The sequence below is a fragment of the Alligator mississippiensis genome, chromosome 7 (assembly GCF_030867095.1).
Source record: "Alligator mississippiensis isolate rAllMis1 chromosome 7, rAllMis1, whole genome shotgun sequence".
NCBI classification, from domain to species: domain Eukaryota; kingdom Metazoa; phylum Chordata; order Crocodylia; family Alligatoridae; genus Alligator; species Alligator mississippiensis.
Genome location: NC_081830.1, coordinates 49,748,520 through 49,772,384, shown reverse-complemented (window position 1 = coordinate 49,772,384; position 23,865 = coordinate 49,748,520). Strand labels below are relative to the sequence as shown.

General features: G+C 41.8%; 1 protein-coding gene across 1 annotated transcript in view; it reads left to right on the top strand.

The window, feature by feature from the left end:
- Nucleotides 1-23,865, top strand: part of EPHA4 (EPH receptor A4) — a 148,449-nt gene that overhangs the window by 96,092 nt on the left and 28,492 nt on the right. The window contains exons 6-8 of the mRNA XM_006266068.4: nucleotides 15,328-15,452; nucleotides 16,503-16,662; nucleotides 17,834-17,945. Of these exons, the coding sequence (XP_006266130.1) occupies nucleotides 15,328-15,452; nucleotides 16,503-16,662; nucleotides 17,834-17,945 (397 nt within the window). The remainder of the gene's footprint in view (nucleotides 1-15,327; nucleotides 15,453-16,502; nucleotides 16,663-17,833; nucleotides 17,946-23,865) is intronic.

Sequence of the window (23,865 nt, the reverse complement as noted above, 5' to 3'; positions counted from 1 at the left end):
GTGTATTTGAAAAAAAACAACCCTTTGCAGTGCACTGATAAAGATTTTTTTGGCCGATACAAATGGCCAATTATTAACCGGCCTTATCAACTGGCCGATATCAATCTAATAACCGATATGCACCCTGGGAGCTTAGAGACCAGCGTTCGGCCAGTAAGTCCGTGGGAGGGAAAGGGCATGGGGGAGGGAAGGGGTGTGGGGTGCAGATTGAGGCCCCCGTGGTGAGGGAGGGAATGGAGCAGGGGAGGCACTGCCCAGCCAGGGTGGAACATGAGATTGAGCTATGGGTGGCTCATCCAGGAGGTGTGGCGGGGGGGGGGCGGGGGAGGAATGGGGGTAGGTCTCTACTGTTGTGCCACCCCTATGGGAGGCACGGGGGGTATGTGCCCCGTGGAATTGTGCATGGAGCCAGGGTGGCCTGCTGGCTGTGCATCAGGGCCAGGGGCTGCGCTGGCCTCTTCCTGGCAGGGGCTGGATAGGGGTGGGGCAGACAGCAGTGGTCCTGGGAGGGGATGCTATGGGGGGGCTACAGTGAATTTTGGGGTGGCTGTAGTCCACCCCATTGTCGCCCCGCAACTACCACTATCCCCACTTCAAGTGCAGCCCCAGTCTAGCCCCCGCCAGGAAGAGGCCAGCGCAGCCCCTGGCCCTGAGCCTCCAATGCGCAGCCCGCTCTCACCCTGTGCACAAATTTGGGGGGCACATGCCCCCCCTGCCTTCCACGGAGGTAGAAGCAGCAGCAGGGAGCTGTTCCCCCTCCCCACACCCAATGTCCCCTGGATGAGCTGCCTGAAGCGCCCCACCCCAGCTGGGCAGTGCCTGCCCCAGCCCCTGCCCATGCCCCATTCCTTCTCTCATCGTGGGGGTCTTGATCTACACCTCTCATGCCCCTTTCTTCCTCCCAGACCTTTCCCTCCCACAGACTTACCAGCAGACTCTGCTCTCCAAGCTGCCAAGCTGCAATCCTGGTTGTATGCATGCTGCAGCTACGCACATGCATGTGGCATTTACGTGGTGATGTTATCACTGCACCAGCCAAAAAATGCCGATTGCCAACAAGGTCAGTTTTCCTTTTATCAGTGCCGAGCTGATATGGACTCATATATTAGTGTACCTCTACAAGCCTTCAGTCACCCTTCAAGCCTGTGATCAGTTTGAATCACAGTTGGGGTAAAAACGTTTATTACTTTATTATCTTCCTTCCCCTGAGGTTTTGACATTTTTTTATTTTGTATGATTTATTCTAGCAATATAAATGACACGGCCTAACTTGTTTGAGTTAGCCGTGGCACTTTAGGAGCCAAGATGACACAGCTTGACAAAATCTCTTTAATGAAATGAGAGAAGCTACTTAAGCAAGATGATCAATGTCTTATGTTTTGTCCAAAATGTACATGAGTGTAAGAAAGCTTCAGAAGCTTACAAGGAAGCAAGACAAGAGGCTTTTATTTATCTGGGGTTCTAAGTAGGCTGGTAAGCAGTACTATCTATAAAATCTAATATTATTAATGCTGATAGTAAGTAGAAAAGGAAATTATTTACCAGGTATATACCATCTGGACATCTACTCTACATCTAAGTAAATAAAAGCCAACTGCATAAGGATACACAAAATAATCATTAGCAAAGCATAATGCTTCAAAATGTGCTGCTTTGATACAGAAATTATACATTTGTGCCATAGTGGATTATATATAGTATGTTTACCTTTGAAGTAAGTGGACACTCAGATGTCATTGCAATGAATGCAGTAAGGGATATTGGAGAAGGGAAAGGAATCTTGTACTGATACCTAGGTGGTCTAAGATGTTAGACGTAAAACCAGAACTATCCTTTTCAATATGAGACGAGTATATTTAAAAGCTAAGAAAAATTATTTTACCTTGTTTGAAAGGTCCTTGAAGTATTGAATCTATTAGAAATGGTTAAAATATGCATATAAGAAGCTAGTATGCACAGCAACAAGGGATGTTATTGGTCCTACAGAACCCAGGAACAGTGCTTTGTATTTTGTGTGCCTCATCTGCATTTCTTGTGTGGAACCTCATATCTATGTATTACTTATATACACAACTCTTTTTTATATAGCACTCTTGTAAATATTACTGGGGCACAGAAAAATGAAGAGATGAATAGTTGGCAGGCTGGGCACACCACATCACAAAGAAGCATGGTAGAAAATGGGAGCTGAAGTTTAGGTAAAGGCAGTGCTACATTTAATTCCCACCAGGAATGCACTTTGTGCTCTTCCACAGTACAAATGTGTAAGTGGAATTGATGCAAACAGAATCCTGATGATGTCTCATGGTTGCTGCTTCTCTCAATTTTTGCTCTTTGTTTGATGGTATCTTATAAAGGGCCATTGTTGATCTGATTAGACTGCAGAACATATTTCTGTTAATAATGCGGCACAGTGGGCTCTTAGTTACTGGGGCTAAGTGCAGACATTCTAAAAGCCCAGGGCAGACTCAGTCTAAGTTACGCGGTTTTCTGTAAGAGGAGTAGGTTAGATCAGTAGCAAACAGAACACACATTCACCCTTTAGTGGTGGGGGTGGGAGGCATGCAGGCTGCCTGCACTGGCTGTTGGCCAACAGCTTGGGGCTGCTCAAGCACGTCTTCCAGTGTGACTTGCAGGCTCCCTGGGCTGCCGGAAACTGCTGAGCAGCCCCAGCCACCCCTAATTAGCTGCTGGGCATAGGCAATCACACTGCCACCCCCCTGCTGCATCACTGCAGACCCTCCCCCATGCCCAGCTCTGGACTTGCAGGTAAGCCCCAGAGTGAATGCCCTCCTTTGATGTTCTACCCCTTGCTGCCCCAAACCACCCAAAGTGAGCCATCCACACTGGCTCTTGCTTGGAGGAGGGGGCGGACCATGGGGTCCGGGTGGCAGGGTGTCTGGGTCTGGCCTTTATGATGTGGTGTGCAGCAGGGCTAGGGACAGAAATAATACATAAACCAGTATAAGTGATCGGAAACCAGTTCAAATCTGTAATGCAACGGAAGTTCAGTGCACAGTAAACTACTTTCAAAATGGCTGAAACTGGTTTAAGATGAACCTGATACTACATCCATCCAGGTTTAACTGATTTAGGTTAAATTGGTGTATCGAACTTCTGTCCGAGATCCCCTCCAGATTCAAGTTAACTCAGTCCCCCAGCATCCCAGGATATATTGCACTTCCCCAGCAATGCCCCCACACCCTTGCAGGGTGGGTGGATGGGCTAGCCTTGGCCCAAGCTGTCTGTTCCAGTGGAGTAGCAAAGCATGCTCTAGCGCCCCCCCCCCCCCCCCAGCTTCTGGCCTGGGCCACTGCAGGCATGTGACTGCATTTCTGTCTGTTCATTTGCTTATTGGTTCACTAACATTTGAAGATAGAATTGATTCAGCCTCAGGCTTTTTGATTGTTTATATTTAGCTCAGGAGCCTCTGTTTCCCCACCCTCCCCCACCTCTAGCTGACACATGGCTGGAGGCAGGAGGTGTGTCTAGGAAAAGGGGTTGTACTGGCTCTGGTCTTAGAGCTGGGGGTGGGGCCAGGTGGGTGCTGCGCTGGAGCCTGGGCCATATTCTAGCCTGCCTCCCTGTGAGGGGGGGCTAGCTAGTGGGGCTTGCAAAGTAACCTGGGCCGCTAGGGGACAGCAACCTAACTTCAATCGATAGGAGAAACTGATACTGAAATTCAGTGCCCTGGTCTAACCTAAATTGATTAAATTTGAGTGCACATCAATCCAGGGCTATCTTAGACTGGGTTCTTCCATTTATAGACCAGTCTGTATGTGCCGAACTTCTGTTCTGTTATGGGTTTAGGCCGGTTTCCAATCACTTAGACCAGTAAAAGTCTAATGTCTGTACCTGGCCAAGAAGTAATTCCACATAAACTAGTGGCTGAGTACCTGCCTGGGTTTGGTGGCTGTCAACTCATTGCAAATCTTAACAAATTGGTCATGACTGTATGCTTTCTTAAAGCAATTTGGAGTGCTAAATTCACCCATCCTTTTCATATTAATCGCTTGAGTTTAAGCATTTAGGAATGCTTCTTTGCTTTTTTTAAGAGGCTGCTATGTTCAGACAGATTTTTATAAATTGCCTTCCAACTGAAAGACTTGTTTTCCTGTTTGTTTTAAACTGGCATTCATACACGCAGGAAATATACACACAGTATCCTGCCATGTTTCTGTTGGCAAGTATTAAGTTATCCTTGTCAGAACATGCCAACAGGATTTCTTAGCAAGCTAGCAGAAAGAAAACAAGCAGTGCTCAGACTAAACAGACCCCATGCTTGAGTTATAATGCAGGTCTCTTGTTCAAGACTGTGTTTTAAATAATGCTCTGCCGATTCTGTATGCTTTTAGTTTATAGCTTTTTTGGGAGGTGGAGGAGGGGTGCAACATATTGTTTACAGACTCAGGTTACTGGAGTTTGAGATCCACAATGTATGGACACCAGGTCTTGGCCTTCTGGGAACAATGGCCAGGTTCTCCACTGAGTTCTCCTCAGTGAGTATGGTGCTGCTGGTACTCTCTCTTGCACCCAGTGGCATACTTATGCGGCTGGGCACCTAGGCCATGGAATAGCTTGGTCTGCAGTCTGGTAATCCTGAGTTGCTGCTACTATCTGTTGCTGCTAATAACCCAGTATTTTTGTAAGTTTTTGATTTACTGGAAGTCAGAGCCAGCTTTTTGTGGTCTGAAACTACTCATAGTGTAGGCTCTCTATTTCTTTGTACAAGGCAAGAAATGAGGAGAATTTTAACTTTCTTGTTTAAATTAATATGAATGGTGTAACAGTCCTTTTAAAAATAGTTTTCTAACCATTTCCCTTATGAAGGTGCCATTGAAAACATTATTTAATTATTTGTGATTTGATTTGAGAGCCAGCCACTCATTTTTCCTAAAACTCAGATTATTCAGAGTGCATTGTAGAATCTCAGAAATGTACTAGTAGGTCTCTTGATTTGGATGATGATCCTAGGTAGTTGATGCAGGTTATTGTTGATGGCCAAAAATTCCCTACCAAACTCATGTGTGACCATACTGGTTTTAATCTTTCTGCCCCTTTGTTTCCTTGTAGAGGAGTGTAGCAGACCAATTATTTTTTCCACTAGACTAGGAGATTCCTAGAAGTATCAAAGAGATTGTATGAGAGTTCTGTGAAAACAAGTTTAGAGAGAGTTCTGTGGAGTTTCCATTGGTCAGATAAGCAACCAAATTCCTGTATCTTGATCCAAATTGCAACCATCCATTACTAGTACATGGACTTTGTTACAATAATGTAGAGAAAGAGAGTTTTATGGGGAGGGAACTGGATGCTTACACTATCTCCAGATCCTTACTATACTTTTAACTGTGCTCAAGGAAAAAAATGGTAACAGTCATGGTGAAGGGCAGAAGACAGAATGCCAAGTTCTAGCCAAAAGGCAGTCAGGACTCATAGTAGAGATACCTTTTATTAGACCAACAAGATTTTTGCAAAAAAAAATTCTTTAATTGCAAAATTTTCTAGAAATTAAAGAATTTTTTTCTTTAATTTCTTTACATTTTTCTAAATTTAATTTAATTTCTTTAAAGTTCTAGCCAAGTTTTTCAAAAGTGTTCATGTATCCAGTTTGTATCTGTGCACTAATATCTCCCTTATACAAGCACAGAAGGCATTTCATGCAGACCCACTGCTCTCTTTTACATTTGGAGACTTGGGCTAGGGACAGACATTCAAAAAGCCTGAGTTTGAATTGATTAATCTTTGTAGGTTAGACAACACCTGGTTAGGTTGAATTGGTTTGTAACCATACAGACAACCCTTCTGGACTAAAGAAATGCTGGCACATGCCTGCAGTAGCTCAGGCTAGAAGCTGGGGGGTGCTAGAGCAGGCTTCTCTTCCCTTCCATAGTGCTGAACTGAGGGGGTGGGGAGTTGGGAACGTGGCCAAACGTTCTCATTATGGATGGTCGCTGCCCCCCCCCCCCCCCCCGTTGATAATAGAGCATTTAGTAACACAGCAGGGAGTTACACAGGGAGTTGTTAGCATTTATCAGCCCATCAAACAAAAAGCTTTAGCATTAGTTCAAGCTCTTCTTAAACAACTTTTTCCAAGGAAGGAACAGAGGGACATTACAGGCCACCTGTTGATTAGCTCCAAAAAGCCCTAAACCGACACTGTCCTGTCTACCTTTGTCATGTCTCCCACAGCACGGATGTAACCAGCATGTGGCATGCTAGCTAATGCTGAGAGGTGTCTGTGTAATGCAGAGGGAGGGGGAATCCTTGCTTGAGCAGGGGGTGGGAAGGGGAAGGGGGGAGCAGAAGGAAGCCAGGCATTATGCTGCTGTATCTGCAATCTCTGCAGGAGCTCCAGCCAGAGAGCAGGGGGGCAGGGCCAGCCCTGCTGGGCTGGAGCAGAAAGCAGAGCCCTGCCCAGGGTTGCAAAGCATCTGGGATGGTGGGGGACTCTGGTTTAACTTAAACCAGGAAGGGATCTGGGACAGATATTACATAAACTGGTTTGACCCAAATCAGTTAAGTCTGATACTACATTCAACCAGGTTTATCTCAAACCGGCTGCAGCAATTTTCAAATTGATTTATGTGCACTGAACGTCTGTTTTGTTCAAAGCTTAAACCAGTTTCTGATCACTTAAACCAGTGTATATGTAATGTGTGTCCCTAGCCCTTAGCACATATAATTCCCATTGAATTCAGTACCATTTGCATGAAAAAAATTATGAATATTCCCCTTTCAGAGGTTGACTGCTGAACACCCAAAATACACACCCAGAGTTAGGTATCAGTGCCTGTAATTCAAAAAATAAGGCTCTCTCAGGAAAGCCCACTGGAGCATTTCATTCTGAAAAAGATACTGGAATGGGGTAGGTAGAAGCTTTACTGTTTGGTAGGCAGAAATTCATATAATCAGTTAAGACAGAATAAAGCTACTGCCTTTTAAAATTAAAACCAGTGCATTTAAAAATAGAGGGTCAGATTCTGATGTTATTACTCTTGTTGAAGTCCGTGGGACTTCTCAGAGAGTCTGATGCTATTCACCTTAGAGTTGGCTGATATTCATTTATTTTAGAAACCTTTGAAAACCCATGTGAATGCTATTCATGCTGTGAGATTAATTTACTGTTATTTTTAGAAAATCAAATGCAAAGTATTATTACAAGGTATAGCTGCAAAGAAAAGTCTTTGTAAATGCATTTCTTTTTCCTTCCAATAACTAGATTTTATTTTATTTATTTATTTATTTTTTGCTTTCCCAAAGGAATTTTTCTGTTTAGTTCCTCAATATGTTTTTTAAAGTAATTAATAATGGAGCAGGCTTTTAGCATCTATGCTGGAAGGTAAAACCCTTAATCACAGTAACATCATTAGTGATTTCAAGCATTTAATTTTGATGCTTGACAGCATTTTAGAGTGCATAGCCATTGATAAGAACAAATAAGTGTTGTTGTGTTCAATTGAGGATAGGAAAAAAGCATGAAAAATCCTAAGCTTGAAGTAATTAAATTTAAATACGTTATTTGAATTTAGCTGAGATAATGTATAAACTGTGGGTATGTTTTTCAATCGGCGGAAGACCCCTTGAGTAAACAAGATCCATTTAAATTCAGATCCTAGGGTGTAGAAAGTAAACCCTGCTATGGTTAAGAAGGCTTCTTCACTGAAACATAGGGCATTGTATGTCTGTGACATCCAACTACTCAAGTTTCTTAGTTTCATTAAGAACTGTTTTCACTTCTGGCTTCCTAGAGGCTGGAGACTTTTCATTGCATCTGTTTATTTCCTGTTGTTTTTTCCCCCCTTCATCTAATTTGAACCAGTAATGAAATGCTGTCACTCTGCCACTGCCATCCTTTCAAGTGCCCTAAAAGTATTATAATTCTGTGTTTGTTGGCACTGGGAAATGGTTTTATGGCATTTGGATGAAGTTTCTGTAGTGCATCTGTTCTCTCTTTCTTCATAGGCCACAAGCATAGAACTGCAGCAATAAAACTATTAGTAGGTGTTTGATGGTAGGTTATTGAGGAAGTAGATAAAAGGAAATTGCTTTATTCACATCAGTAGGGAGTGAAGTTTTTAAGGGAGATGAACTGCTGAGCTTTGAACTGAGGAAAGTTATACTTAGCCCTTTTGCAAAAGGGAAGCCCTTTTATTTTTGACCAAAGTATCTCCAGTCAGTTCTTCACTGTGAAATATAATTGTTTGGTAACATTTCCCTATGGTACATAACATTCTGCTATGTGTGCATACACACATACACTTTTATACATTTCTGATGTATGTGCATGACTGTTGCAAGAAACAACATCTTTGAAAGAGTTTCAGCTCTTTCAACCAATGTACTTTGGACATTATTCACTGGACAGTTCCTTCCATTGCTGAAGATCTCAGCATCTCTGCCAGTTCTGCCATACTTCCTTTTTAGAAACCAAGTCCAGAATATAGCTGTACTCGTCAGAAATCTTAAGAAACAAGAACACTCCTAGGCATATAATTTGTGATCAGTCAATTTAGTTGGATTGAAAATGCCTGGATCCTGGAATTTTTTAGTAAATATCTAGCCTCTTTTTTATTAGCAGACAAGAAAGTAGTCTCAGAAAAGAAACTGTTTTTTTCACTGATGTTTGAATGAGCTCAAGTCATCATGCTTTTATGTTTTCCAATATAGTTATCTGAAAAACTTCACTATCCAAATTTAGATGTCCCCAGTATATATTGCTCATGTGAATCTCCAGTTATCTGAGTAAAATCCATGTACATCACTCAGTTTTAGTGCATTCCTATCATCTCATTAGCAAAATAAATACAGAGAGAAAATAGCATGAAATTTAAAAAAGCACAGCACTGGAATGTCATTCTGTTGCACAGACCATTATCTTATTTGTATTACTGCTCTTTGTGTGTTGCTTTCATTTTTTTAATAAATCAGTGGTCATAAATCTCCTAAAAAGCATCTAAATGAAGAAAAATGAGCGTAAAGGTAAGCAGGAATAAAGAGAAGTACAAAATGAGTAACAAAGAAGAAAATGCCACACTCGTCTGACTTGTTCTCTATAGCTACTTCCCCCCTTCACATATTTCAGTAAAATTATATCATATATCCCAGTTTCCCGTTACTGGTTTTGTCAAGTTTCTTTATGGGCCTGGTATAAGAGGTTTTACTACATTATGAAAATGTATTCTGTTTTAACCATGCCTTGTGAAGAGTCTGTTATAGTTACATTTACAGCCTTCATTACTATAACATCACCTCAGAATCTTTAATATATTTCACCTCCCCACAACCCTGTGCAGCATTTTACAGATGAAGAGCTGAAAAGCAGAGGCCTAAACTCAAGGGCTAGGGACAGACATTGTACATAAACTGGTTTAAACCTGTAACAGAACAGATATTCAGCGCACATAAACCAGTTTGAAAATGGCTGAAACCAGTTTGAGATAAACCTGGCAAATGTAGTATCAGACTTAACGGATTTGGATCAAACTGGTTTATACAATGTCCCTGAACCCTTGCTACTCTAAGATAAACCAGACACCCCCAACATCCTGACATGCTCTCTGGGCTGGGCAGAGCTCTCTACTCCATAGCAGGGCTGCCCTCTCCCCTCTGCTTGCTGGCTGCAGAGTGTTTGCCTGGCTTCTCCCTGCTAAGCTTCTCCCCTCTGCCTTATGCAGACACCTCAGCATTAGCTAGCAGACCACATGCTGGGTACAGTCTGTGCTGTGGGAGAGGACAGAGGCAGACAGGCTTTTTGGAGCTAATCAACAGGTAGCTTAACATACTTCCTTGGAAGAAGAGCTCCATTAGCTAATGGAGAGAGACTTTGTTTTCTTAATGAGTTGATAAACACTGATTTATAGGTGATAAACATTCCCTCCTGGGCAATTCAGGAGTGGGGGAATAATCAGTGTCCTGCTGGGGTCTGGGCATGTCCCCTTCAGCTCTGCCCTGTGGAAGCAAATGAAGGGCTGCTCTAGCTCTCCCTGGCTTGTAGCCTGAGCCACTGGACGCATGTACCTACATTTCTGGGATGTCTGTCTGGGTTACAAACTGATTTAGCCTAGCCACGTTAGACTAAGCTACAAAGATTGAATCAATTCAGACTTACTTGGGCCTTTTTGAATGTCTGTCCTTAGACAAGGCCACACAGGATGTCTATGGCTGAACAGGGAGTTTGAACACAGGTTTTCCTTTTGCAAGGACCCTTCCTTGAAGTTAAGCTTTTGCGGGCCGGGAGCGGTCTGAGGCCCTTTTTTTCACGCGGTGGGCTGTGGCCAGCAGCCTGGACACGCCGGGTCGGGGAAGACAGGTGGCACGCTAGAATTAGGCACGGACGCTTAGTGGTTGATTTAAGATTATTTTACTTACACCGAAGATGGTCGCGGTGCAGGCAGGAAAACTTGCTTGAGTTGCGGTTACAAAACAAAACAAAAAACTCAAACCTGCAGAACATAAGGGTACGTTGCAATGGGGTTTCAGCAATGGGAGATGAACAAAAACCTCAGGAGTACATCGCAATGGGGTTTCGGCGACGGGAAGAAAAAACTGCAGGACTCGAACCCCGGGTAGAGCTCTGGATTCACTCACACGAAGTTTGCTAGGCTCCATGGAACTTGCGCGCAGGGAAGGGTACGTCGAGGGATCAGGCGGCGACGGGGAGAGGCGAGAGGTTAATCAGACCCCTATAGCTTTCTTGAGATACACGCTGGGTCCGATAGGCTCTGCAGCGCTTAGAGATCTTCACGAGCCGTGAAGTTCTCCTCCTCCTGATAGTTGTGGAGTCCTCCAACTTGGGCGGAAACCGCTCAAGCCTCTTATACGGCTAGCAAGCCAATCGCTAGCCGCCACGTGGGAATAATTTAGAATTGGCCAATAGTGGGGCACAAATTTAAATACAAATGGCAGGAACTCCTTGCAGCGTGCATCTCCTTTCTGCAGCTCAGAAATGCACCCTGCAAAGAAAGCTACGAGTGGCGGGAAATGATTCAGCAGTGCCGAAGCGCGCACAAACAAAAATCACACCCTTGGGTTGTGACAAAGCTGACAAGAACATGATGCAGTTCTTCCCTTAAAATGCTTATCTCAGGATTTAATCAGGTTTTTGTGATGTGATGCTGAACAGTTTCTCCTGTTTGAGTCCTGGCCACATCACATCTATTTGTTGAAGATGGACTGGATGATGACCCAAACACCTGCTTCTTCCAAAAGGACCAGTGCCAACTGTAACTCTTTACAGGCCAAATGGTGGATCTTGCAAAAAAACAACAAACCAGAAAACCCCCAAATCTCTAAGTAGAAATTAGTTGTTTGCAGATGAGTTGAGAGGATCTTGAAGGGGGAAGTATACTGTACAAGTATAGTAATCCTGATGACTAGTGAACATGCCTTTTCACAAGGAAAAAGGTAATTGTCCAGTGGATCCATAGAGATATGCATACATCAACCCTGTCCCAAACTATATTTCACTCACTCACAGTTCTGTATTACCTAGGGAGTTACAGAGCCCATGGACACATTCTTTCATCCTATCCTAGCCCCATTCTACAGTGCTTGGGGTCTTCTACACATGGTGAGGAGGGACACAGTATGCCTCCATAAAAAGTCAGAAGCAGCTCTGGAAAGGCAAATCTCTCCTCATTCAGCAAACCAGTATGATTTGAATCATGTCACTTTGCTCTTCCGTGCACCAAAATGATCAAAAACATTTGCTATCAAATTATTATACTCTATAACAGAGGTGCCAAAGATGCAGCCAGATGCCAAAGATGCACACAGAGCTGTGTCATCTGGCTCAGGACTCTACACAGGTCCAAAAATCTGGTGGTGGAATCTGTTTTAATTGCCAAGACTGCCAAAGATGTAGCAATTAACAGTGCCACTACCTGTTCTGCTGCCAAATTTCTAGATCTGTGGGTAGTCCCCCAGGCTGGATCTGGAGCCATGTCATCTAGTTCACAGGGTTGCCTGTGGGTCAGGAATATGGCAGATGGATGAACCGCATCAGTTAACACTGTAGCTTCCAAATTTCCAACCCTCTGGGCCAGATGCATAACTCTGTGCTCTGAATCTGGACCCTGGACTGGCCCACAAGCCCAGATGAGTTTAACACCTCTATTCTATATCATATGAAAGCATGAATTAAGGGTGAAGTGGAAATAAAGTGACAACATGGATAACAATTTGAAAGACTGGAGAAAAAAAGAAAAGAAATGAGGGATGTGCGTTTTAGTTCCATTCATAGAAATTAAAGATAGAAATAGAATCTGTTCCATCCCTTGACTAGCTCAATGTTGTTGTCTTTGGTGTGTTGAAATCCATCAGAATGAATGTACGTTTTGTTAGATGAATTACAGACAAGCAAGAAATTATTTAAGCTATAGCTACTGAGCTTTCTAGGAAAAAAGGGTATGCATTCCTATGCTGTGAATAGTCATTTATCTACAGACCCCTATCATTTGTGTGAGTAGTGGCACAGAAATATCTGTTCTGAAGTCTTACAATCAAATATAGAAAAGTTTTTCAATTGAAGTGTTTAGATTTTAAATGCTGGAGAGATTTGTCTTCAGCTGGACTTTAACAGATAAAATGGGCCATCAAAATACAATATCACTGAGCCAGTGGTCCAACTACCACTATGTTTCTTGTTTGTTTCCCGGTCTTGTGCAGTAATAGTGTAGTTTCTTGTGTATAAATGAGAGAACAAGGGGATGTGTGTGTATGTGTATGGCCTCAGAAATGCTGTAATTAGAGTTGGGATTTTGAGACCGTTTCCTCCAGCAGCAGAACCACTGTAAAAAGCATGAAACTGCTTCACGTCTTTGATCTAGTTCAGTGGAAATCAGCTGAAGAAAAATCTTAAGGACAGAAATGAACTGGTCATCACTGCCCTTGTTTTTCAGGCAAGCAAGAGCACTGGGGGCTGGGGCGGCATGCTAAGGCACACATTTGACAACCCAGAGGTTGCAAGTTCACAGCGTGGCCTGTCAGATTCCAATGAATCTGTGAATTCTGCTGAATACCCTGTCAAGGACAGGAAAAAAGGAAAGGAATTACAGAGCCCAAAACACTGTTGTGTATTTCCATACAGCACTTCACTACCCAGTGAGGGGAAAGACCTCTTTAAATTCTAGTATCTGTAACTGGAGAAATGAAATGGAAAATAGGAAGAGGAGAAAGGAAGGAAACCATAAAGTAAACTTTCAGTGATAGCTGAGCTCAGGCCAAAGTAAGTGACAGATTGTCTGGGAAAGAACTGCTTGCTTGCCCTGTGTGGCACAGATTCACTAAACAATTTTTTCTCTGGTTCTCTTATCTGTGATGTGCAGGGGGGGAGAGACATGTGCCATGAACCTGATTTTCCATTTTATTAGCTTAGCAGCAATCTTAATGCAGAAGGAAGTGAGAAAGATCTACCCTCAGTTGAAGAACTACAGGGTTATCAAGCAGAAGTGTTATATTAACAATCCTGGTTATGTCACATATATAACTTGATGGAACACACCTAGATCCTCCTTATTGGTCTATGTTTATAGTCTCCTCTCTCGTCCAGGATCTGTCTGTGTACGTGAGATGAAACGCAAGAGAGGCAGACAAAAAGATAGGGTCAGAGGCATTTCTAACAGAGATGCCAAACTGTCAAATAATAAATTAGGAAGAAGCTCCCTGATGACTTCACTTCAGCAGGGAGACTCCCTTTTGTGACTATGTGTGGTATCTACTGGTTATTTTCTATCCCATCAGAGCTGTCTGATATGGTCAAATAGTTTTGAGGCTTTTGCATTCAATTTTCCCTTTACTTATTGTGGCTGTTTTATTTATCTGACTTTTTCTGTTGTTTTCAGGGATATACATTATGTCCTTCTTTCTCTTTGGAACACTTTCATATTCACTTTTGAACACTTGATCCCAGAGTTGGGGGGGGGGGGGGGAGCAGGAGGGAGAAAGAAAAAAGAAAATTCTATAGCTTCAGGGACAAAAAAAAGAAATACATTCAATTTAGAAAGACCTCTAATCTCTTGTTATACAGAACAGCTTTGTTAGATAAGATTAAAAATTTCATGAATGTCCCTTTTTATCCCCAGAGACCCCACAATTTGTACTAGCTATTGTCAGCAGCGGCAGGGCTTGATAACAGCTGGCTAGAGACATGACCACACAACAACACAACAGTAAGAACTAGGCAGCCGGGTTCATAAATCTTTAAAAAACCTATTCCCTCAGCAGAGCCATGAATATCTCATTGTCACAACCAAAGGGAGAATACATTGTCTTCTAGCCAGCCCAAAACTGAACTTCAGCACTATCAAGAGCCCCAGTAGAAAACACTGGGTGCACATTGAGATGCTTTCTGTTGATTTCACTGCCTTTTTCTTTTTTTTGTTGCTTTAATTTATTGTACATGGATGTGGGGTCTTTTTTAATATGCTTTGGATTTTCCAAGAATCTGTTGCTTTTCCTTCCCTTTTAAATGAAGCACACAGTATTGTAATCCATCTTATTTAGTTATGTTTATATAGTTCCAGTTATGATAGAGGGGTATTTTTTTAAGCCCACAGTGGACCAGTTTCTGATGTTAGGTAGCACATTGCTTAATAGGTAGTCTCACCAAAGTGAGAACTGCGCCTTCTGGGAGTAAAACTGATTTCAAAGGGACTGTTTAGGAACAAAGCAAATGAATTAGCATGACAAAACCTGGTCCAAGTTCTTGAGATGCAGGCATGCCAGATTTCATTAATTCGGGCCAAATTCAAATGTTGGGCCTAATTCTGCACCGTGCCTCCCTCCCCAGCAGTAGGATAACTGTCTCAGCTTCAGGGGAAGCCAAATCAGTCCCAAGAAAATATATAGTGGTCCCATAAGAGAATATACAAGGTGAGTTGTAAGAGCTAGTGCAATAACTCCACTTAATGTTGGAAGATGAAAGGAGGGAGTTGCTGTCGAGCCAAAACTAACACTTCCAAGGCCGTATGCATATTGTGTTCTACAAAGGTCAGAAATGAGCCCAAAATATGTGGGTTTGGCTGCAGGCATTCTGTAACATCAGAATATTTGGACCCTGTGTTGTTACCTCAGAGGCTCCAATTTTAGTGGAGCCAAATCCAAGAACAGGCTTGTTACAGTAGAATAAAACCTCATTGTGCTATACAAAATAACAAAAATGCCTTATGTGTGCGCACACATCCAAGTCTTTTCTCCAAAGAAGTTTAATTCCTGGAAGTACTCATGAATCACAAAGCCTATTGATTATGAAAGCTACAATTAAAATACATGGACCTCATTTAAAAATAAGATATGGCTAATATTTAATTTTGTTTTCTTTCTTGGCAGCTCCGTCTCCGATTGCTTTGATACAAGCTAAGGAAATAACAAGGCATAGTGTTGCATTGGCGTGGCTGGAACCTGACAGGCCAAATGGAGTCATTTTGGAATATGAGGTCAAATACTATGAGAAGGTATTATTCAAAAAGGACAAATGAGGGATTTTTTCCATTATCGTTATTGCCATATAGGATCCCATTATCAGGGCCAAATGAGTTTAGTTTTGTTATCGTATCCAATTAGGGATTTTATATACTTGAACAGTTGTACTGAATAATAGCCTACACTCTACCCTAGCTGTATATTTGGGTTTTTTTTCTTTCTTCCTAGGAACAAAACTTTTACAGCCAGCATATTTATAATGAGAATAAATATAGCAGAGAAGTAGTGAGACATTAGCCTTACAACAAAGATAGAAGTGTAATAATGAATTATATAACACTGTAATAATAAGATCTGTTTAAGTTGATAGCTTCTGCTTAGAGTGATGGTGTGGGTTGAAAGCTTTTAATAGAAAATAAGAAAAGGAAAATTACATTCTTCATCCTCTCCAAGTTACAGGGAGATGTTATTTCCACAAATAACTTGTCTCTCCTCAAGTACAAAGCTATGAAAAGAGCCATTTGCTTTCAAGGTTGTCTGCAAAATGAACAATTACTTTCTCTCTCAGTAATCTCTTATTTGCCTCCTTCATAAAGCCAGAAAAAAAGCAACTGATTTTCATTGAAACTAGTTTGCACTTTCTGACAAAATTTTCAGCCAGAAAATAAGAATAGACTTTTAAGACAAGGAATTTCTGGCAGATGTGTCCCAAGGGTTTCTTGGATAGGTAGCTACTGTTTGGTTGGAAAAAGAGAGAAAGAAAAAAAAATGTTATTTGTTCATCAGCAGGCTTGTGAGATCACAGATCTAACTACTTTCCAAAGTATTTCACTATTAAATTTAAATTTCTTAAATAATCACTGATACCGAAACACCAGATCTACATCTCTACCGTCTTTTGTGGCTTTCCCCAAAATCTCTTTCAAAACCCCGTACTAATTAAGCATAACAACAAAAACCGCACAAGGATATTTTGAAAGTTCCATTGCTATAAGGTGTCTCCTCAAAATAGATGTAACAGTGTATTAGGGATCCAGGATTTATCATGCAGTGGGGCATTTTATGTGTTTTGTTGCTGTTAGGACCAAAATGAGCGCAGCTATCGCATTGTGAAAACAGCTACTAGGAACACAGACATCAAAGGCCTGAACCCTTTGACTTCATATGTGTTCCATGTTCGGGCCAGGACAGCAGCAGGATATGGGGACTTCAGCGGACCATTTGAATTCACCACTAACACAGGTAATAACATGGCCATTGCTGGCAGAAGGCTGTCAGGACAAATAATCCTCTCTCCCTCTCTCTCTCTTTCTCACTCTTGTCATTTTTTTTCCAAAAGACTGAATTTGATTGAGCTGCTTCCTGAAGTTGCACTTCTTTCGCTTCTGTGAATTGAACATCTGTATTGAGCATTTGGACAGCAGTACAACTTAAAAACATGGCTGTTGACTGCCATTTTTACTGTTGCTTCTCTAATTCTCTTTAATTCTGACTTGATAAACTTGATAGCTACTTGGATATGCTGCATACTTGCATACAAGATGCTTACAAATTCTTAATGAAAAATTATTGATATATGGGAACAGGTATACTCAATAAATACTCTGAGGCCTGTTTTTCCATTGACTCAAGAGGGATTTTTATCTCCAATGTCCTCAAAATATAAATCTCATCTAGAAGTGAATAAATCCCTAGTCTGTTTTTGTAAAGTCTCAACATCATTTGGTGAGGATTTCCATGCATTTTTTTTCTTTTGCAGAGAGGTATGTTTGGATTATTCCATCTGTGGGTAGGTTCTCTCTTCTTAAAGTCAAAGTAAAAGATCCATTGCCTACAAAAATATGACTGAAGTGATTGCTTCCCAAGACAGTACCAGAAGAGGATATGACTAGACCTGTTTCTTTAACTTCTGTCATACCAATCTGGATATATCAGTTCAGGTCATGTCATTCTTTGTTAACAACACTTGGGCGTGGCTTGAAAAACTTAAAATGTGCAATCCACCAGGAAGAAGGAAGATGTTTTAAAACAGTTTGTTCTGTCTGTATCCATGATGAAATAAGCATCTGATTCATTTTTAAAATATTTAAGTGGGAAGCAAATCGGTGGGCAATAAAATAGTCATTATGCCCTCTGACTAAGCATTGAGGGGCAAAGGAGTGGGAGTCCTTGTTCCGTAGGAGTCCAAGTTCCCCAAATCATCGTTGAACATAATGCCTTTAACTAATTGGGGCCTTCTTTGAAAATTGTGTCAAATGAATACATAGTGAAGGCTGGAGAGTTGCTTTGTCTAATTCTCTAAACTGCCTAAGCAAATCAGGAAGAAACACTGAGTGCTACCCAGGATGATTTTCTACTGTAGGTGGCTGTCTCATAGCTGCTTAATACTAATGAATATCTTTGCTGTTTCTAGTTCCTTCCCCCATCATTGGCGATGGTACCAATCCCACAGTTCTTCTGGTCTCAGTGGCTGGCAGTGTTGTTCTTGTAGTCATTCTCATTGCTGCCTTTGTCATCAGCAGGAGGTAAGAACTTAAGCTTCTCTCCCTCTCTCCCTCTTTCATGAGGGAGCTTTTTGTCTCCTCCAAACAAAGCTGAATTCTTTGATTAGCATCATAAACAGTGCATTTGCATTATAAGACCTCTTCCATGTAGCTTTGATCTTCTCAACATTAGTACCACAGCAGCATGTAATGTAATGGTAATAGTTCCAGCATTATTTGTCCTTCAGATGCAAAGCTGATTCCAATACCTGAGGTTGAGAAGCCAGCCAACTGAAGATCTGTAGACATTGTAATCTAATGTTGAGTTAAATGAGTAGGAGGTCAATGAATCTTCTCGGATTGGGGAAAAGGGTAGTGTAATGGTGAAGTAAACTGCAGGGGGAACCACAGAAGATCTTGCTTATGATTTTTTGTTTAGCCCTCAGATTAGTTCTTCTGTTGTGGGGAGAAAAGACACTAAAAAAGAAGCAACAACTAGTTACTCCATATTATGAGTATAGGGGGAGTAATGTAGCAGGAAACATAATTAAAGCAGTTTTGACCCTGTGTTTCAGGGAGCATTCCCATTTCAAAATAGATCAACCTGACTGTGTTTTCTCTCACTATTAACCTGCAAGAAAGCTGTAAGTACCATTGCCACAAATCAAAACAGGAGAAAGAATGCAAGCTGTGCCACTCTCCATAGTAGTGTTTGATTGCATCAGCCATAAATGGGCACAACTTCCTCTTCATTTACTCTTTCACTTTAAATCATCTTAGAAAAGAGCAGTTAAATCAGTGTGATTATAATATCTGGTAAGTAGTCATGCATTGTAATGGCTTTCTGTGGGTGTTTAGCTCAAAGCATCCGTGCTGGCAAGAAGAAAGAGGAAAAGAACATATGAAAATGTAATGCAGAGAGACAGGTTTATTAAAAGCTATTGCAACAAAAAATAGCATCATGGAGCTTGATGACTTAATCTCCTCTCTGCTTTTATTGATCATTTTATTATTTAAGGCAGGATTGATAGCAGGAAACATTGGATTTCTAATTATGAGTCGCCACCTTGGAGAATTGAGCCTGTCGAGTTGCTCTGACATGATTCCTTTCCCTCCTCCCCCAATAAAAAAAATGTCACTTCCCAAGGCTGATAAACACTGCTTGGTGATTGGCCCTCAATGGATCACTTTTTAGAAAATGAAATGTCAACCCCTTGCCCTCATATTGATTCTCTTTAGTATTGGCCATAAAGCTGTCAAAGGAAAGGCTGCCTGGAGCCAGGTAGCTGACAGACTCACTGATGCTGTGTACTCAGCCAATTCTTCTCCCCACTCTGTCTGTCTGCTTAGTTATCTCTGCATAGAAGTGCTTAAATTGGACAAAGAGCAGATATAGAGCAAGCTGATAGTAAGGAGGAAAGTCTAGCCTAAGTTAGGTGGCAGTGCGTTCAAAGATGTCCCCAGCAGGCTTCAGAGAGACTGTGGAAGGGGACATAGCAAAATAAAGGAAATATTAAGACAGTAAGATCTGTGGTGATTCTTTGCAGATATTTCTGTGAATACCAGTTGTGCACTGCCTGACTCACTATGTAGATTCCAATAACTGGAAATATCATTAAAAGAACTCAGTTTGTAATAGTGGGTGTCTTAAGAAGACATCTGAGCTGTAATCCACACTAGAAATTGAATGTTGGAACTGTTATTTTATAATTTGGATTAATTAATAAATAAGGTTCTTTTTTGGTTTTTGTTTTGTTTGTTTGTGATTTTTCCAGACTAGTACAAGCCAGTTTAGATGTCGGCAGACAACATTCTTTGGGTAAATCCGATATTTTTTATTAAACAAACTGAGATAGTTGGAAAAATTCTTTGCAAGCTTTTGGGTGCACACACCCTTTGTCAGGCTGAGGAAGTGCCTGCAGTTGGTCTATCCTCTTCCTGGAATAGTAAAGAAGTTAGAGGCTAGTATGCATGCAAGAAAGCCAGTCAGTGAAGATGTAAATTGAGGTAGTCAGTGGGTGAGAGGGAGGGGAGGGGGGATGAATATAGATGGTAAGTAGTAGAGAGGTTACCTGGGGAGTTAGATGTTAGGCAGGTTATAATGTATCATAAATCCAATGTCTATATTTCATAGACCCATAGAAAATTAGGGTTGGAAGGGACCTTAGGAGGTCATCTAATCCAACCCCCTGCTCAAAGCACGACCATTCCCAACTAGATCATCCCAGCCAAAGCTTAGTCTAGTTGGGTTTTGAAAACCACCAAGGATGGAGCTTCCACCACCTCTCTGGGTAACCTGTTCCAGTGTTTTACTACCCTCCTGGTGAGAAAATTCTTTCTAATAGCTAACCTAAACTTCCCTTGCTGCAACTTGAGACCTTGCTCCTTGTTCTGTCATCTACCACCACTGAGAACAGTCTATCTGTCAGCAGTTCACAAACTGTGGTATGTGTAGAAGTTTGGGAACCGCTAGCTACATCCTCATTTGAACTCCACTTCGGGTAGTTGAAGGCTGCTATTAAGTCCCCTCTCAGCCTTCTCTAGACTAAATAAGCCCAGTTCCCTCAGTCTTTCCTCATAAGTCATGTCTCCCAGCCCCATCACCATTTTAGTTGCCCTCTGCTGGACTCTCTCCAATTTGTCCACATCCTTTCTGTAGCGGAGGGTCCAAAACTGAACACAGTACTCCAGATGTGGCCTCACCACTGCTGAATAGAGGAGAATAATCACTTCTCTGTACCTACTGGCAGCACACCTACCAATGCAGTCCAGTATGCTGTTAACCTTCTTGGCAACAAGGGCACACTGCTGGCTCATATTCAGCTTATTGTCCACTGCAGTGTTTCCCAACCAGTGTGCCATGGCACAAAAGTGGGCCATCAGAAATGAACAGGTGTGCCATGGAATTTTGCCATGGCAATGAGCTACAATAGGTATGAGGATGGGGAATGCTTTAACAGGTGTGTTGCGGAACATTTTTATTAAAGTATGTGTGCCTTGGGCTGGAAAAAGTTGGGAAACACTGGTCCACTGTAACTACCAGGTCCTTTTCTGCAGGGCTGCTGCCCAGCTAGCCAGCCCCCAGCCTGTACCAGTTCAAGGGATTGTTCTGTCCTAAGTACAGGTCTTTCTACTTATCCTTATTGAAGCTGAAAAGATATCTTTTGGCCCAATCCTCCAATCCTCGTCTAGGTCACTCTGAATCCTAGCTCTACCCTTCAGCGTATCTACTACTCCCATCAGCTTGGTGTCATCTGCAGACTTGCTGAGGGTGCCCTCTATGCCATCTTGTAGAACATTGATGAAGATACTGAACAAAACCGGCCCCAGGACTGAGCCCTGGGGCTCTCCACTTGATACCAGCTGCTAACTAAACATCAAACCATTGATTACTACTCTCTAAGACTGATCCTCCAGCCAATTTTCTATCTACCTTACAGTCCATTTCTCCAGTCTATACTTCCTTAGCTTGCCTGGGAGAATGTTGTGGGAGATTATATCAAAAGCCTTGCTAAAATAAAGGTACACCACATCCAACGGTCTTGCTGCATTCACAGAGCCAGTCATCTCATCATAGAAGACAATCAGGTTGGTCAGGCACGATTTGCCCCTGGTGAATCCATGCTGACTTGTTCCTAATCACCCTATTCTCCTCCAAGTGCTTAGAAATGGATTCCTTGAGGATATGCTCCATGATTTTTCCAGGGACTGAGGTGAGGCTGAATGATCCCTGGATCCTCCTTTTTCCCTTCCTTAAATATGGGTACTATGTTTGCCAGGACCTCTCCTGATCACCATGAGTTTTCAGAGATGATGGCCAATGGCTCTGCAATCAGCCAGCTCTCTCAGCACCCTCAGGTGCTAGTTCTGTGTAGATATGCGTAGATGTGTGTATAGGTGCTAGTTCTGTGTAGATATGTCTGTTGGTCCATGGGTTTCTTGTATGTGGTGGTCTGTATTTTACCATTCTGGATAGTGATCGTCATGTCTAAAAAGGAAATGTTGGTCCTGGAGTATTCAAGAAAGAGTCTGATAGAGGGCTGATGAATGTTGAATTTCTGATGGAACTCAATCAGATATTGCAGGTTTTCAGTCCAAATTATGAAGATGTCATTGATATATCTTAAGTATAGCAAGGGTTTGATGGTGCAGTCTTTGAGGAATTCTTTTTGCAGATGGCTCATAAAAAGGTTGCCAAACTGTGGGACCATTTTAATGCCTATAGCTGTGCCCATGGTCTCGGGGAAGTGTTGGTTATTGAAAGTATAGTTGTGCGTGAGGATGAGTGTATAAATTCAATAATATCTTTGGGTTTGTACTCTGAGTTGTAATCTTGCTCTTGTAGATATGTAATACAGGGTTGCATGCCATCCTGGTGTGGGATGTTGGTATATAAGCTGGTAACATCTATAGTGGCTAGGAGGGTGTTGCTGGGAAGGGGGTTTATGTTTTTAAGTTTTCATAGAAAGTCTGTTGTGTATGTCATTTATACCAGTAAAGGTTATTTTGTTTACCAAACCATCTGTACTAAGAGGGTTTGCCAGCATAGGTATGTGGGATCGGGACATACATTTAAGGTCCCCACATTTGAAAACTGGATTATTATTGCCATGTGTCATTGAGTTCTTCATGTCCTTACTTCAGAATTTGGAAAACAGAACTCACCTGCTCTGCTGTTTGTTTGTTTTGTTTGTTTGTTTGAAAGATCTCACTGTCTGCTTCCCTGCAGGCAGCTCAAAAACATTGTTCTGTTCAGTCGCTATGAGAGTTTGTGTTAACATGAAAATTAATCCACTTAAATGCTAGTTTAAACTTGCTTAGATTAAAACATACAAATTCATAGAGCAGAGGGCAGATGGCATCTTGAGTCTTTCTAAACAGTGGTTCCTAAAAGCACACTTCTAATTTTAGATTATTTCAAAGGTAGCTTTTAAAGAGTACCTGGGAAACACTTGGTGTGAATATTTTATTTTAAGAAGGGGTTGGACAGAGGAAAATGACATCTACACAGTTCTACACATTTGGTTATTTAAAAGTGTCATATAAGAAAATCTCCTGGCTATTAGATTGCTTTACCTTCTGCTGTCTGAATTTTGTTGAATAGGTTTGCTCACCTCTTGCTAATGAGTTTTGGGACAGTATGTTACCTCAGTTTTAGCCTTGTGTTTATGCACTGCAGTCTGTATTTAATCAGAGCTGCTCTACCCTTTTCTTATTTTGTTCATGAATGGTAAAGATGGCAGAAGCACTGCAATGGCAGTGAGAGCAGCACACGGAGTGCATGCTGTTTCACCACAATACCCACTAATATCCCCTTTTGTTGTTTGTGGTACAGGCCTATGTGGGAAGGCCTACCCATTCTTTATCTCCAAGTTCCACTTGTAGGCTTGCCTGCATCTCTGAGCCCTATAGTTCCTGAAAGCTTCTGTATTCTTTCTCTGAACACCACCCCTTTTAATCACCACCAGCAAAATCCCTATAATTATGGAATTCAAATCTATGACAAAGGTCTCCTGTCATTCAGGTGAGCTGTCTGAGAATGTCAATTCATGCCTAGCTCGCCTCCCTATGGCTTAGTGACTGAATAATGAGCTTCCAGGGGTTTTCTTACAGGGACAATAGTAAACCTAAGAGTCCCGCCCCAAGCCAAGGGGAAAAGGTCAGCAGGTGACAAAGGTAGAAGTTGGAATTAGGTAGTTAGTTTGGAAGGTATTATTAAAAGTTAATAAGCTACAATTACATTGTTTGAACAGTAATCTTTTTGTTTCCTTTTACCTGCTATACATCCTGGGGTTTGTGTTGGGGGGGGGTTAAATTAAGATTTAGGGTTTTGGGGTTTTTTTTCAAGTAAGATAAAAAGGATTTTAAAAACATCTAAAAGTAATTTTTAACACTTGCTGTTCTTTTCTCACATCTGTATTTGGATATTAATTAAAATTGGTGGGAAGGGTCATACATAACA